General features: G+C 44.1%; 1 protein-coding gene across 6 annotated transcripts in view; it reads left to right on the top strand.

The window, feature by feature from the left end:
• LOC121500437 (baculoviral IAP repeat-containing protein 3) overlaps nucleotides 1-15,027 on the top strand; it is a 44,021-nt gene that overhangs the window by 19,389 nt on the left and 9,605 nt on the right. For 3 of the 6 annotated variants that reach the window (XM_041772146.1, XM_041772144.1, XM_041772145.1), the window contains 3 exons: nucleotides 9,999-13,002; nucleotides 13,096-13,195; nucleotides 14,790-14,868. In XM_041772146.1, the coding sequence (XP_041628080.1) occupies nucleotides 12,150-13,002; nucleotides 13,096-13,195; nucleotides 14,790-14,868 (1,032 nt within the window). In that variant the 5' untranslated portion in view covers nucleotides 9,999-12,149. Of the gene's footprint in view, nucleotides 1-6,117; nucleotides 6,355-6,668; nucleotides 7,936-9,998; nucleotides 13,003-13,095; nucleotides 13,196-14,789; nucleotides 14,869-15,027 lie in introns of those variants that run through there. The other 3 variants (XM_041772143.1, XM_041772142.1, XM_041772141.1) reach the window with 3 other exon arrangements.

The following is a 15,027-nucleotide window of genomic DNA, read 5'->3' as shown; positions in this document are numbered from 1 at the left end:
AAACAGTCCACACCAAGGCTTCCTGCATCCAGGCAGCTGTTTGGACATGCTCTGTCTTCTGCAACGTCGCTCCATCTTCTTTAACCCCATTCTTTTGCTCTAAACAAGCCTCCTTCATCTGAGGGTTATCTCCCAGCCAGCACAGGGGACTGTCAGCCCCGACACTGGCTCCTGCAAAGGGGTCCTGTGTCCAGTTGGTTGGCTCCTGTAAGGACTGGTCTGGTCCCAGGCAGACACCGAGCATTCTTTAGCCTCCAGTGGAGAGTTAGCCGGCTTTACCTCCCTGTGCCCCGGAACCCCAGTCCACCACAGCCCTAGCTGCTCCCTGCCCACCCCGCTCCAGAGACCTGCCCTGGTGTATGCGCAGATGTGCATGTGGGACCACTGCCATAGGAGTCAGGGCTCCCCAATTCTGCCAGGAAAACTGACTTCACAACATTGAGTGTCGTTAGTAGAATTCATCCTGTCATTCTCTCCACTCCATATCATGACCATGTTTAAGTGTATAAACTATTGACTTTTAATTAGTTCTTCCCTTCTCTACCAGATTTCAACAGTTTGTTCTGGTGATGCTACATATTCTCTTGGATCTTAACTGTTCTGTTTCCATCTCCCCCCTTATTTCTCTCCTTGTCTACCCTCAACTCAAAAATCCTGAACAAAGAGGGGCTGGCTGGGTCCATAGAGCATGCGACTCTTGATCTTGGAGTTGTGAGTTCAAGCCCACATTGGGTGTAGAGATTACCGAAAAAAATCCCAAACATAGGGATGCCTGGGTGGCTCATTGGGTTAAGTGTCCAACTTTTGATTTCAGGTCATGATCTCAGGGTCATGAGATTGAGCTCTGCGTCAGGCTCTGTGCTGAGCGTGGAGTGTGCTTGGGATTCTCTCTCTCTGCCCCTCCCCGATTAAAAAATCCTGAACACAATACTAGGAAATTAAATCCAGCAATATATAATAAGAATATGACATCATGAACAAGTGGAGTTTATCTAGAAATTCAGGGTTGGCTTAATACTCATAAATTAAGCAATGCAATTCTCCATATTAACAGAATAAACAGAGAAACTGTATGATCATCTCTATAGACATAGCTCCCATTTATGATTTTTAAAAAAGTTATCAGTAAACTAAGACTAGAAAGAAACCTCATCAATCTGATAAAGAATACCTATGAGAAATCTATATTTGTCACTTTTTCCCTGAAATCAAGAACAAGGCAAAGAGGTTGGTGTTAAATCAAGTCTCTTCATCATGGTACTAGAGGTCCCAACTTACAAGTTACAACAAAGCAAGAAATAACATCAAAGGACTAAAATAGGAAACGAAGAAATACAATTGTTTTTAATCTATTGATGACATGATAGTTTGCTAAAGAAAACCCAGAAGAATCTAACAAATGACTACGGTAAGCAAATTTAGCAAGATAGCAGGATAAAAGGTCCTTATACCAAAAATCATTTTATTTCCACTAATAACAAATCACTGAACACACAATTTAAATATACTACTATTGACTGAAAATCAAAATAAAAACTAGCATTTACAATAGCATAAAAATACAAAATACATGGCAATAAATATAATAAAGGATAAGATCATTGTACTGAAAAAAGGGAATTAAAGAAGCAAATAGATGGAGGGGTATACTTGGCTCATGAGTTAGAAGACTCGGTAACATTGAAATGTCAATACTTCTAAAATTGATCTATAGATTGAACATAGTGCTAATCAAACACCCAACAACTTTAAAAAAGTTATTCACAATTCTAAAAATTATATGAAAATTTAAAGGACTTGGCCAAGACAATTTTGAAGAAAAACAAAGTTTGAATAATGCTATTTGACATCAATGCTTACTTTAAAGAGATAGTGATCAATACAGCATAGTATTGTCATAAAGATAGAAGAGTAGATTAACAGAACAGAATATAGAGTTCAAAAAGAAACCTAAACATATAAGTTCAATTGATTTTTGACAAAGACAGTAAAGCAATTCAGTGGGGAAGGGAGTCTTTTCAATAAATTGTGTTGGAACAATATTTAGGAAAAAGAATGAGCCTTGACCCTCAACTTATGCCATATGCAAAAATTAACCAGAGATGAATCATAGTCCTAAGGGTAAAAGCTAATATGACAGCTTCTAAAAGAACACACAGAACACATAGAAGAAAATCTTTGTGACCTTGAGTTAGGTTGTGAAGTTGCCAACTGGCCAGGAAATCCCCGGCATTCACAATGACTTTCAGATTTACTTTGGAATTAGAACAGTATGTCCTCTTTGTTACATTTCACTTTTGCTTTCAGTTCTAGATTCCTGGGCAGAATTTCTTTGTATCTCTTTAGCTAAAAATGTAAGAACTTATGGAGAAATAGCACTGGGCTGGGCCTGAAGGTGTCATAGCATTTCCACCCTGTGAAATTCCTTCCAAAGAAAGAGTATTTGTTCATCATATTGAAATATTTTACCCTCAAGGGAAAAAATTTTTTAAATTGATTATTAAATAATAGGATTTGAGAATACACTAGTGGTTAGAATTATTAAATCTCAAAACCAGGAATGGAGGGAGCACGTTTCTCATATCTTATTTACACATGGACAGTGGAAGAAAGCTGGTAGAACAGGTAGAAATGGCCCCATGCGTCTGTCTCATCACTGTCCTCAAGCATTTCCTTGATACCCTCTTTGTCCAAAAGGGTATTGGAGGAAAAATATACTTAGGCAATATGTGAGTGCTAGAAGGACAAATGGAGTTTTTATATAAAATATTTGGGATACTCACAGGGTGAGAGGGAAAATAAAAGTTCAGTTACAATATTAAAAAATTGAGTGCAGGTTTAGAGACACCGGCAGATAGGCTGACTCATTTTTGTCAGTTAACAGAGATTTACTGAGCATCCACTCTTTACAAGTATCCTGCTGGTGCTGGAATAATGTGAACAAAGTACATGCAGTCCTGGCTCACATGCAACTTAGAATTGCTATAGCAAAACAATTCTTTTAAAAAAAAAAATCAATTAGGAGTGCCTGGGTAGCTCGGTCAGTTGGGCCATTGGCTCTTGGTTTTGGTTCAAGTTAGGATCTTGGGGTCGTGAGATCGAGTCCCACAGCAGGCTCCATGCTCAGCAGGGTGTCTTCTTGGGACTCTCTCTCCCTCTGCCCTCCCCCCTGTTCACACACTCTTACTCTCTAAAATGAGTAAATATATCTTTTAAAAAAATCAACAGTTAAAGAAAGTTGTGTGAAATGTTGCAAGGAGATATAGTGATCTACTCAGGGCCCTGGCAGGTCTGGTCTCAACTCTGAGTCTGAGGCATGTGCAAATCCTCCTCCTCTCAGGACTTCTCGGTCTTTATTTATTTATTTATTTTTTAAAGATTTTATTTATTTATTCATGAGAGATACAGAGAGAGAGGCAGAGACATAGGCAGAGGGAGAAACAGGCTCCCTATGGGGAGCCTGTTGCAGGACTCGATCCCAGGACCCCAGGATCATGACCTGAGCCAAACACAGACACTCAACCACTGAGCCACCCAGGTGGCTTTCTTCTTTCTTTCTTCTTTCTTTCTTTCTTTCTTTCTTTCTTTCTTTCTTTCTTTCTTCTTTCTTTCTTTCTTTCTTTCTTCCTTTCTTCTTTCTTTCTTTCTTTCTTTTTCTTTTCTTTTCTTTTCTTTTCTTTCTTTTCTTTTCTTTTCTTTCTTTTCTTTTCTTTTCTTTTCTTCTTTCTTAGCAGACTTCATTCCCAGTGTGGCGCCCAATGCAGGGCTTGAACTCATAATCCTGAGATCAAGACCTAAGCTGAGGTCAAGAGTTAGGCACTCACATCACCAAGCCACCAGGTGTACTGATAACTAATTAAATTTTTTTGGTATAAGTTTGTTCCATGCAATACATTATTCATTGATTATTTACATTCAAATTGAACTGAATATACCAAAAAATTATTTATCTCAAATTTAAATTTAACTAAATGTTCTGTATTTAATTTGCTAACTCTGGCAACCTGATCTGGGAACAAAAGGTGTGTGCTTTCCAAGTCACTGATTTGAACAAAATTGAGTTGTGTACTGATAACTAATTAAATTTCAATTAAAGACCATTAAATGATTTGGGGGGTATAAAACAATAGCTCAAAAAATTGTGAAAAATTGATATTATAACATTTTTCTGGTCCTATCTATACTTATTTATGTAGAGAAGGTTTCCAACATTTACCTTTAGAAATAAAAAAAGGAAACAGCACCTCTGTTGAACCCATGATATTCTAGTAATGATGATACTGACAAACACACATTTGAATAGGTTGTTCAAATTAAGCTGAAACCTCTATTAAGATTGCAATTGTAGTAGAATTTAACTTTTTATCTTTAGTATCAACATGTATGATCTATATATTTTTAAAATATTTTATTTATTTATTCATGACAGACATAGAGGCAGAGACACAGGCAGAGAAAGAAGCACACTCAATGCAGGGAGCCCTATGCAGGCTCAACCTGAAGGCAGAAGCTCAACCACTGAGCCACCCAGGTGCCACTGATCTATAGTGTTTTGATCAAAGGCTTAAGCAGTACTAAACCTAGTGTCAATAATGCAATCAAAGGGCAGCCCCGGTGGCTTAGGGCTTAGGGGTTTAGCGCCGCTGTCAGCCCGGGGTGTGATCCTAAAGACCCGAGTCGGACTCCCCACATGGAGCCTGCTTCTCCCTCTGCCTGTGTCTCTGCCTCTCTCTCTGTGGGTCTCTCATGAATAAATAAAATCTTTAAAAAATATATTGCAATCAAAGAGACATTTTTAACACTTAAGAGCCTTATGATCACAGGGAAAAAATTAAATTTAGTTTATGCACATATTTGTTTCAGAAATATGAGTGATTATAAAGATATTTCTTGTAAACATATATTAAAATTCTGTGGGGGCACCTGAAACTAATATTAATGCTCTATGTTAACTGTATTGAAATTAAAATTAAAATTAAAATTAAATAAATAAAATTCAGGGGGAATAGAATGTTCAAGGACAAAAGGCAATGATGTAATATTTGCAATTATTAAAGATGAGCTGATGTGTCAACTGTGATGATGGTGGACATCAAATGGCTATGGTGTCTGTATTCCACTGCAATGGTTGAAAAGAGTGCTGGGTCAGTGTTATTCTAAAATACCTAGTCTGGATTTTGCAATTGCTTTGCAAATGCAAAAATATAAAACAACTTTTATATTTTAATGTGAAGTTAAAAATGTGCAGAGGAATATAGTTTTTACAAATTCTTTTGGTGGGCACATGATGCAAAGTATGTAAGGACCATGCAAAGGTTTTCAGTCCCGTCAGAGGGTAGCTGAAATGTCTTATAAAGTTCTGAACTGGGCAGGCTCAGAGTAGACTGACTTCTCCACGTGACAGGTCACTGAATCATTTTGGCGCAATTCCAGCTGGAGCCCTGACACATCTGGGCAGGCACATCCACCTCATCCTGAAGGTATCCGGACTCATCCTGACTGTGCTGAATGGAATGGGTGCCCGCTTTGTGTCCACAGGATGACGAATTCCTGAGGAATATTATGGGTTTTCTTTGGGTTCCCAGTTTTCTTTGACTTTCTGGAAGGTCCAGACAGACAGCTGAGCCCGCCCAGGCCCCCGGCCAGCAGGCAGGTGGTCCTCAGGGAGTGCTGAGGGCGCAGTGGCAGGTGCCAGCCTTCAGGTCCCCCGGAGACCTCTAATGGGGGCAGGAGGCCCCAAGGAGGAAGCTGCTTGTACAGTGGCTCCACCCCAAAGATAAAAGCAACCACCCAACCAAGAAAAAAAAAAGGTTTCAATCTAGGAAGCTCATAGGTCACCTCTTTCACACGGTAAAAATGCACTGAAAAGGAGAACCTCGCATTTCCAGCCGAGCCCTACCCCGGCAGCGGCCAGGCCAGCCGAGGACTCGCTGTCGGGAAGGCGGGGGTGACCGGCCCAGGACGCCCTCGGAAAGGAAATCCCCCGGGGCGGGGGCGAGGGGGAGCTTGCCAGGCCGGGGTCGGGGAAGTGCTGTGGTTGGCGCTGCGGAGTTCCCCCTCGTCCTGCAAGGAAAGCACCGGCTGCGCGGAGCCGGGCGGGGACGGGGGCTGGCCAGCCCGCGGGGCCCTAAAAGCGGCGGCGCCCTCCTCCCGCACGCGACACACGGCCCGGGAACAGACAGCCGGGGCGGGGGGGCGCAGCCGGCCACCGAAGTCACGGCTGGAGCCGCTGGCCAGGGGCCCCGGGCGGCAGGTGGGTGAGGGGCCCCGGGCGTGCGTGTGCGCGGACCTGCCCTCGCGTGGAGTGGGCCCTCGGGGTGGCAGGTGGATGCAGGCCCTCGCGGCACAGTTAAGGTGGGTGCGGGGCCCCCCTGGGTTGCAGGTGGGTGCGGGGCCCCCCGGTGCGCGTGTGCGTGGACCTGCCCTCGCGCAGTGGGGTGCACCCGGGGCACGGTGGAGGGCGAGGGTCTGCACGGAGGCCCAGGGACCGGGGTGGGGGATGCTGCGGTGACCCTTGCCCGTGTGCACCCTCGCGCCAGCCGGAGGTGAGCTGGGGACAGTCTGCCCCGGGACTTTGTGGGAAGGACCCGATGAGATGGTGCAGGACCTGCGGAGGAAGGAAGGTTGGCATCTTGGCACGGGGCGAGGATGCCTGGTGGTCAGCAGCGGGGGCCCCTAGCGTGGCCCACCTCCTTAGTCAGAGAGGGGGCCCCGGGCAGGGGCTAAACCATAGGTGTCTGCTAGTCCTTGTCACTGGCACCAGTTCACACCTGTTGTGTGCATGGCCACCCCCTGAAGACGAGTGGGTTTCAGGATTAAATCTCAGGGTCTCAGGAAATAGGTGCCCTGATGGTTGCCGTGGATTTGGGGTTGCTCCGGCTCAGGGGGCTTCCTTCCCCAAGGTTGTGCCTCCCATCCTTGGCACCTGAATAGGATCATGTGCCCTCAAACCCTGATAGAAACCATCGGGGAGCAGACCCTATAGTCATTAAGGGAAAACTGGTGTTCTTTTTTTTTTTTAAATTTTTATTTATTTATAATAGTCACATAGAGAGAGAGAGAGAGGCAGAGACACAGGCAGAGGGAGAAGCAGGCTCCATGCGCCGGGAGCCCAACGTGGGATTCGATCCCGGGTCTCCAGGATCGCGCCCTGGGCCAAAGGCAGGCGCCAAACCGCTGTGCCACCCAGGGATCCCAAAACTGGTGTTCTTAATACCAGGCAAGTAGGGTGCTGTGATCATGGGGTGCTCCGTCAGGTGTGCTCACCTCCAGTTGTTCAGTGTCTACATCTTGTGTAGAGCCGGGTGGTTGTTGGCAGGGCTGGGCTGGTGAAGAGCTGAAACTTGGTTCTGTTCTGAAGGAGCTCGCTGCAGGGGGGGGGGGGGGGGGTTGAGGCTGAGGCTGTGCCAGGTGCTGGAGAGGGTGGAGACACCCTCCAGCCCTGTGATCAGAAAGAAAGGGTGTGACCTTTGACCATTCTGAGAGGAAACCGCTAGAAAGGAGAGAGGAATCCCAGAGAGTGGTATCCAGAGGCCAAGGGACTCCAACGTTTCTTTTTAAGATTTTATTTATTTATTTGGGGGAGGCAGAGAGCGAGCAAGTGGGGGTGGGAGGCACAGAGGCAGAGGGAGGAGCAGAGTCTCCCCTGAGCAGTGAGCCTCACCTGGGGCTCCATCTCAGGACCCTGAGATTATGGCCTGAGCTGAAGGCAGACGCTTCACAGACTGAGTCTCCCAGGTACCCCTGGAACAGGACGTCTCTAAGAGGAAGTGGGCCCCAGTGTCAGATGCAAACATTTCCATAGCTCTGGGGAACAAAGGCTTTGGGGTTGTTAATGTTGACAGTAGTTTCAGTGACGCTGGCTAAGTCAAGGTGTAATAGGCAGCCTTAGCTGTAGATGCTGCTGCGTTCACTTGGCTATGAAGAGAAAATGAGGTAAGTAAAGCTGACCCTTGAACAACAGGTTTTTTTTTTTTAAAGGTTTTATTTATTTATTCTTGAGAGACACACACACACAGAGAGGCTGAGACACCGGCCGAGGGAGGAGCAGGCTCCATGCAGGGAGCCTGATATGGGACTCGACCCCAGATCTCCAGGATCACACCCTGGACTGAAGGTGGTGCTAAACCACTGAGCCACCAGAGCTGCCCACAACAGGGTTTGAATCACATGGATCCACATGAAACATGTGGTTTCGATCTATAGGGTACAGAAATGTAAGGTATAGCTTCCTTTGCATTCCTTAACATTTTCTTCTCTCTTGCTGACTTTGTTGTAAAAATACAGTACATCACACGCATGATATCCAGAATATGCATTCACTGACTGTACTCAGTAAGGATCTTTGTCAGCTATAGTTTATTAAGTTTTGGGGAGTCAACAGCCAGGTTTTCAACAGTGTGGGGAGAGGGCATGGGTACCTCCAGCCCTGATTTGTTCAAGAGTCCACTGTACTTTCCAGAACAGAAAATGGGGTTGAAAGAGGATTTTCAGTGTTGTTCTCACTCTGAAACTGAGACACACTGAAGCAGTCCTGGTATCTTGGAGAACGAGTGCAAGTGCGGAGAGAGGAGGAGGAAGAAGGGAGGGGCTCGGTTGGGGAGCAGGATTCTGATGGAGAAAGACGTGGATTTGGGGTGTGAAAGACTTGCTGTTCACTGAGGTCTCTGCGGGGTGCAGAAGGCAGAGCTCACTTCCAGAGCTGAGCTGGGGGCAGCGGGGAGACGTGCCGGGAGGATCCTGAAGGTGTCAGACTTGCAGAGGGACAGTGGGCTCGGGAGCCATGGGGGCCTGGGACCCGTGATGGGGTGGCAGAGCCTGTGCCAGCCCCAGCCTGCGAGATGGCAGGTCCCCCGGTGGCACTGGGAGGTCTGTGTGTGGAAGTGGGTAATAGAGTTGGAATTGATGCGGGATGGGCATCTTGGAGTATTTTTGTACTTTTATCAGAAACTGTTACCTGCCTTTCTAGAGGTGTCTGTGTGTCTTGTGTCCACATCCACATTTCTCCAGCATGAGACCTGCACAGGGGGTTCACAGTCCCAAATGTGCAGAGGACAGGCGAGTGACACAAATGAACAGATCAGGGGTGTCTCTTTTAAACAAAAGCATACTTTATTTACATATCTTTTTTTAATTTACATATCTTAATGTTAGCATTATTCTCCTCTTCCACAAAGGAGAATATTGCATTTTTGTTACTTTTGACAGACACAGGTATTAGAACAATTTCAGTTTCTTCATAATTGTACAGTAAGAACCATAGTGTCAGTTCAGCGACAAATGACAAGTGTGGGTTTGGGAATTGGTCATTGTGCTGTGCTGGGGGGAGCATGTACCTCTCCAAGTGGTGAGGCCACTGCTCACAGGGAGCTGATATCCCCATGTAGGGGTAGTCCCACTGTGGCCAGTCTGGTTTTTCAGAAGGAGCTGAGGATCTAGACTGTCATGGGAAATCTCTTACTTTTAAACAAATGTTGGTAATTAATTAGAACATTAAAGGAAAAAAACCTGTGATCCAAGAAAAACTTACCTGGAAAACACGAGATTCAGGCAGGGCACATGGGTTGGCAAACAGCCTTGTATCCCAGGTTGTCTCTTGGCACCTACGGTTGTGCCATGGTTCTATAACATGTTAACTGGGGAGAACTTGAGTACAGCAGAATGTGGGAATTCTGTTGCTTTTGTAACTTTTCTCTGTGTCTAAATTAATGTCAAAATGAAAAGTTATAAAAAATTTAAAAAAATGAAAAGTTAAATGAGTAAAGTGCTAAGGTCAAATTTGGCATGCTGGACATCATCGTACCCCCTGACTGGCTGCTGCTTTGAGCTGCTGGTGTCCCCTGGGACTCCTTGGCCTCTGTGGTGTCTGACCGTGTGTGCTTGGTATGTTGTCCTCAAGTACTAGTGCTCTGTTTTGGAAAAAATCTTAAAGACATCGTTGTGTTGTCACCTCTGTGAATCATTTGACCTTTAAAACAGTCTTTCTTTTTTTAAAACAGGTTTTACAAAAGAGGCGAACCATTCTACTTTAGACTTTTTCCAGTTTTTTCTATAAATCAGAACATTTCAAAATGGAAGCCTAAAACCTTAAAAGGGACTTAGCCTAATCTCCGGGAGGTAGTTTTGTGCATGAATAAACAAATTCCATAGTGAACTGGCGTTTGTGGTATCCAAAGAATGTTAATTTAAAAGGCACGACCTAGTGATATGAGTTGTGTCAAGGAAGTGATAATGATGTTAAATTCTGAATTTGACTTGTGGACTTAAAGGGGAAGTGGTTCTAGCTGGAACATACTGTTGAAGCATGGGCTGCAGTGCAGAATAGAAATAAGGAACTCATGTTTAGTAAAGATCTAAAAATAGTGGCAGTTATCCAGAACAAAGAGAATATTCACCCCTCCGCTAAAGTAGAGAAACATGCTGGTGAGGCAGCTGATGGGTCGGAAGCCTTCCACAGTGACAAGACATCGTGGTATGACATGTGTAGAGAGACAGTGACACCTTAGCATGGTTGATTGGTAAAGGAGTTATCCAGCCATGTATGTGAATGTCCATATGTGAGAAATCCCAAACTCCATTTGTTCAAATGCGGTGTGATCTCTGAGAAGGGTAACAGTGAGAATGATGGCGAGGTGGTTAGGTTTTGGGAAATGAATAGAGTTAGCAGAGACAAGGTGCACAGAGACAGTGACTAGCACCAGAAAGGTTTTTGTAGCAAAGAGAAGCAAAGCAAAGTGAGACATAGTAGCTTAGCTTTGAGGGAATCATAGCTGGGATGGAGACGCGTTTCTCATGCCACCTGGAAATAAAGCATTGAAAGTTTGGAGTAGAGGGCCCAGTGTTGGTGGACCTGACATGGATCCCCGCGAGGGAACTCACCATGACTTGTTTGTCGGTCGTTGCTAATATTACAAATAGCTAGTCATAACAGAGGTTTCTGAACTTTTAGAAGGTTTCTGTCAAAAAGAGTAGACTGTGACAAAGTAAATTTATTATTATTTTTTGTTATGATAAATTCTGGTTCACGGTATACTGTCTGTAAAATTATTTCTGACTAAAGCCAAATTTGTATGATTTGATTATCCATCTTAGCCTACAAATTCAGCACTCTGAATTTTGATTCTTTTAAAAAATAAATCCATCATCAGAATAGAAGATTTAGTCTTGTCTCTCAGCACAAAGCTGTGCCCCAAAAGACCATCTGAGCAAATGCATTCATCTCTGATAATTTATTTGGAATAGAATGTTTAATTTGCTAAGTTCTAGTGCAATCACTGAGTCAGCAACCAAGCTCCGGACTGTGGAAAGTAATTATTATTTAGTAAATTTTTAAGCAGGCCTTAAGATGCATCACCCAATTCTGTTCCTAGTTAGGCTAGATTAGTTAGTTTCTAGATTGTTTTGTTTTCCCCATTAAAATTATTGTAGGAAAAAAAATTACTTGAGCAAGATTTGACATATACTGTATTTCATTGCATCTAAGATGTCATTGATTATAAGACATACCATTACTTTATATACTTCTTGGAAATAAAAATGCTGCTAATTAAAATGCTATATGCTATTAGTTGTAAGATGACAGAGATATTTAAAAAGTGCATCCTAGAATCAGGGAAATACGGTGAAATACGGTGCATTCTTCTTTTGAGGTAGGTGTTAGGCTTTTTCTCTTTTTCTGGCTGCGAAATTTCATAAGCAAAATATAGTTAGAATTTTTTTTTCTGTAGAGGACTTTCAGAGCATAACTTTCCACCATGAAGACAAGCAAGCTGCCTAAGCCCCATGTTTTATCTGCAGACTGGTCGAACGCGTCCATGAGAGCGCTGGCCACCGGGGGGACGCAGACGCTGAGGGCCACCTGCTGACCTACAGGGCTCCATGCTCCTGTGAAGGGTTTTGATTCTCTTTGAGGTGCTGTATTGTCATGCTTGAGCCGCTGTATGAAGATGGTGCAAAGGTGTGGTTGTACGTAATTGTCAGTGTAGAACCAGCATCTCACCACGCCGAAGCCCTGCGTGCACAGGCACGGGTCAATAGGTTTCCTGGTCTGGGGTCCCACTTAGTGTGAAAACCAACCCAAATCTAGAGCCGTGCACAAAACTACCTCCCCCGAGAAAGGCTAGTCCCTTTCCTTCCCTGTCCACCTCACTATGAACATAGTACAAAATAGCATATTCTTGTCAAATCTGCTGAGAAGCAGCCCTGTGTTCGAACTGAAGTACGACCACTCATGTGAACTGTACCGCATGTCCACATACTCCACATTCCCCGCAGGCGTCCCCGTGTCCGAGAGGAGCCTGGCCCGTGCCGGCTTCTACTACACGGGCGCCAAGGACAGGGTCCGGTGCTTCTGCTGTGGCCTGATGCTAGACAACTGGAAGGCTGGGGACAGCCCCACGGGCAAGCACAGAAACCTGTACCCAAGCTGCAGCTTTATCCAGAATCTCAGTGCAGTCAGCACGGTGGGGGCTGCCTCTCAGTCCCCTGCCCCTTCGTCGGAGGCCAGGTCCACACATGCACAATCCCCTGGCCTGGAGCGCAGTAGCTATTTCAGCGCATCCTACACCAGCTTCCCTGTGGACCCTGTCGACTTCAGACCCAGTCCAGCCATGTCCCCCTGGAGGGCAGGCCCCTCCTGCGTCACCATGAAGAGCGAGGAGGACAGACTGTGCACCTTCCAGGGCTGGCCCCTGGCCTTCCCACTGCCGTCGGCCCTGGCCAGAGCCGGCTTTTACTATGTGGGGCCCGGGGACAGGGTGGCCTGCTTTGCCTGTGGTGGGAAGCTCAGCAACTGGGAGCCGGATGATGATGCTTTGTCGGAACACCTGAGACACTTTCCCGACTGCCCATTTGTGGAAGGTCAGCCTCAAGCCACTGTGAGATATACAGCCTCCAACTTGAGCATGCAAACCCTCGCAGCCCGCTCCAGAACCTTCTGTAACTGGCCACCCCGAGCTCCTGTTCACCCTGAGCAGCTTGCTAGTGCTGGTTTTTATTACATGGGTAAGACACTTCCTCTGTTGTCAGCCTTCATCTCACACATTTTCAATGAGCATATTATATGTATTCATCAGTTTGGTCCGCAATTAATTGTAGGTCACAGTGATGATGTCAAGTGCTTCTGCTGTGACGGTGGACTGCGGTGTTGGGAGTCTGGAGACGACCCATGGGTGGAGCACGCCAAGTGGTTTCCCAGGTTGTTGCTTTGGCACTCTCTTTGCAAGTGTTTGCTGTTATCATCACATAGGTTATATGTGTTTCCCTTAGAATAAGCTGTTGCTCTACTCTGTTTCAAAGATGCACTTGTGAATAAACTTAGGATGGATCACCTAGAAAAATCACTGAACTATTTCAATGGAATATAGAGGTGTAGGTTTTTTTCTGTATAATGAAAAAATAGATATCTATTTTAAAATGATATATGTTCATCATAGGACGAAAATCACATACTGGAGGAAAGTACAGAAAAAAAATGTGAACATCCAGAAATCTACCTAAAGAGGACCAGTTAGCATTTTAATGACTATCCCTGAAGACATCTCTTCATGAATATGTACACATACAGATAAATGTAGATAGGAATACATGAATTAGATATTATTATATATACTGTTTTGAAACTTTTTTTCAGCCATTCTTATGTTTTGGACTTATTTCCATTTGTTCAACATTTAATATTAATTGCTTGTCTTTGGCCAGGGACTGTTCCGATGGTTAAAACACTCAGTTGAACAAAACCAAAATCCTTGGTCTCATAGGTGAATTTAACAGCAAGAGAGGCATACACTTAATTAAAAACTTAATAAATGAGTTACATGGCATGTCAGGAGATAGCAAGTGCTATGGGTAGACAGGAAAAGCAGAGCTGGATACAAAGAATCAGAAGCACCAGGCAGGCCGCAATATTCAATATGATGGTCGGGGTAAATCCAGACCCACCTCATCTGTTTGATCACTACAGAGCATTTTATTGTCAATTCTTACACTTTTGATTGTTCTTTACTTATTTACCTTCTCCTTTTTAAAATTGAAATCAGGTAGCTTATGATTATATTTTTGCATGGTCAAAACTTTTGGTGTTTTTAATGTTGCTTACTAAACTCAGTATCCTGATGTATTTTCCTAACGTAAATTGTTAGTATCATACTCTATTTATAGCACCTTTACGTGCCCCAAATATTTCAGATTTCAAAACTCACAAAGATTAGGAAGAACCCCTTACACAGATGTTTTTGCACAGTGCCGCTGGCCTTCCATGGTGCTGATTTTGTGAATATATACAAAGAAGGGTGAGTTTGCTTTTGGTAGTGTGAGGGGTTCATTTTGTGCTTGAGGTCAACTGTGATGTGTATTATCCAGGAATTGCCAGCTTGTGAAGACCTGACCTATTAGGAAATATGTTCACCTTCGTCATTACTTCTCTTGTCCCTCTTTGCATATTGTTAACTTTTAAACCTACAAACCTTATGAGTGAACAGTGTCATTTATTAGAGAGCTTTCTACCTATTTCCTCAGCTCAATGTTCAGAGCGTCTATATCAGACTTCAAACTTTTGAAGAGGGCAGCTGGGAGCTCTCAGTGGAGGCAGCCTACCTTGCCGCCAGGAGGACTGAGCATCTCATGACCCTTGTAGCTTCGGCTACAGCAGAACTGCCCATGCAGGCTCTCTTGCTTATGGCATCTCGCCTTTACTGTAGTATGTGAAATGAATGTTCACACAAAATATTTAACAGGCTACAGATGGTGGGATTTAAATTAACCCCTCAAACTTAATTTTGTTTATGTTTTAGGTGTGAGTACTTGATACGCATCAAAGGACAAGAGTTCATCAGTCAGATTCAAGCCAGTTACCCTCATCTACTTGAACAAGTAGGGATGGTTCTTTTTTTTTTTTTTTAGATCATTGGTTAACAACAGATAAATTATTTTCTGATAATTACAGAGAGTAGTACACCAAGTTAGTGAAAAGATAATAGTTGTTTTAAAAATACATTTCATTTTTAAAAATACCCAACATGGTCTTAGAAC

This window comes from Vulpes lagopus, chromosome 10 (genome assembly GCF_018345385.1).
Source record: "Vulpes lagopus strain Blue_001 chromosome 10, ASM1834538v1, whole genome shotgun sequence".
Lineage (NCBI taxonomy): Eukaryota > Metazoa > Chordata > Mammalia > Carnivora > Canidae > Vulpes > Vulpes lagopus.
The sequence above is the reverse complement of the archived record's forward strand: the minus strand, read 5'-3'. Positions and strand labels throughout refer to the sequence as shown.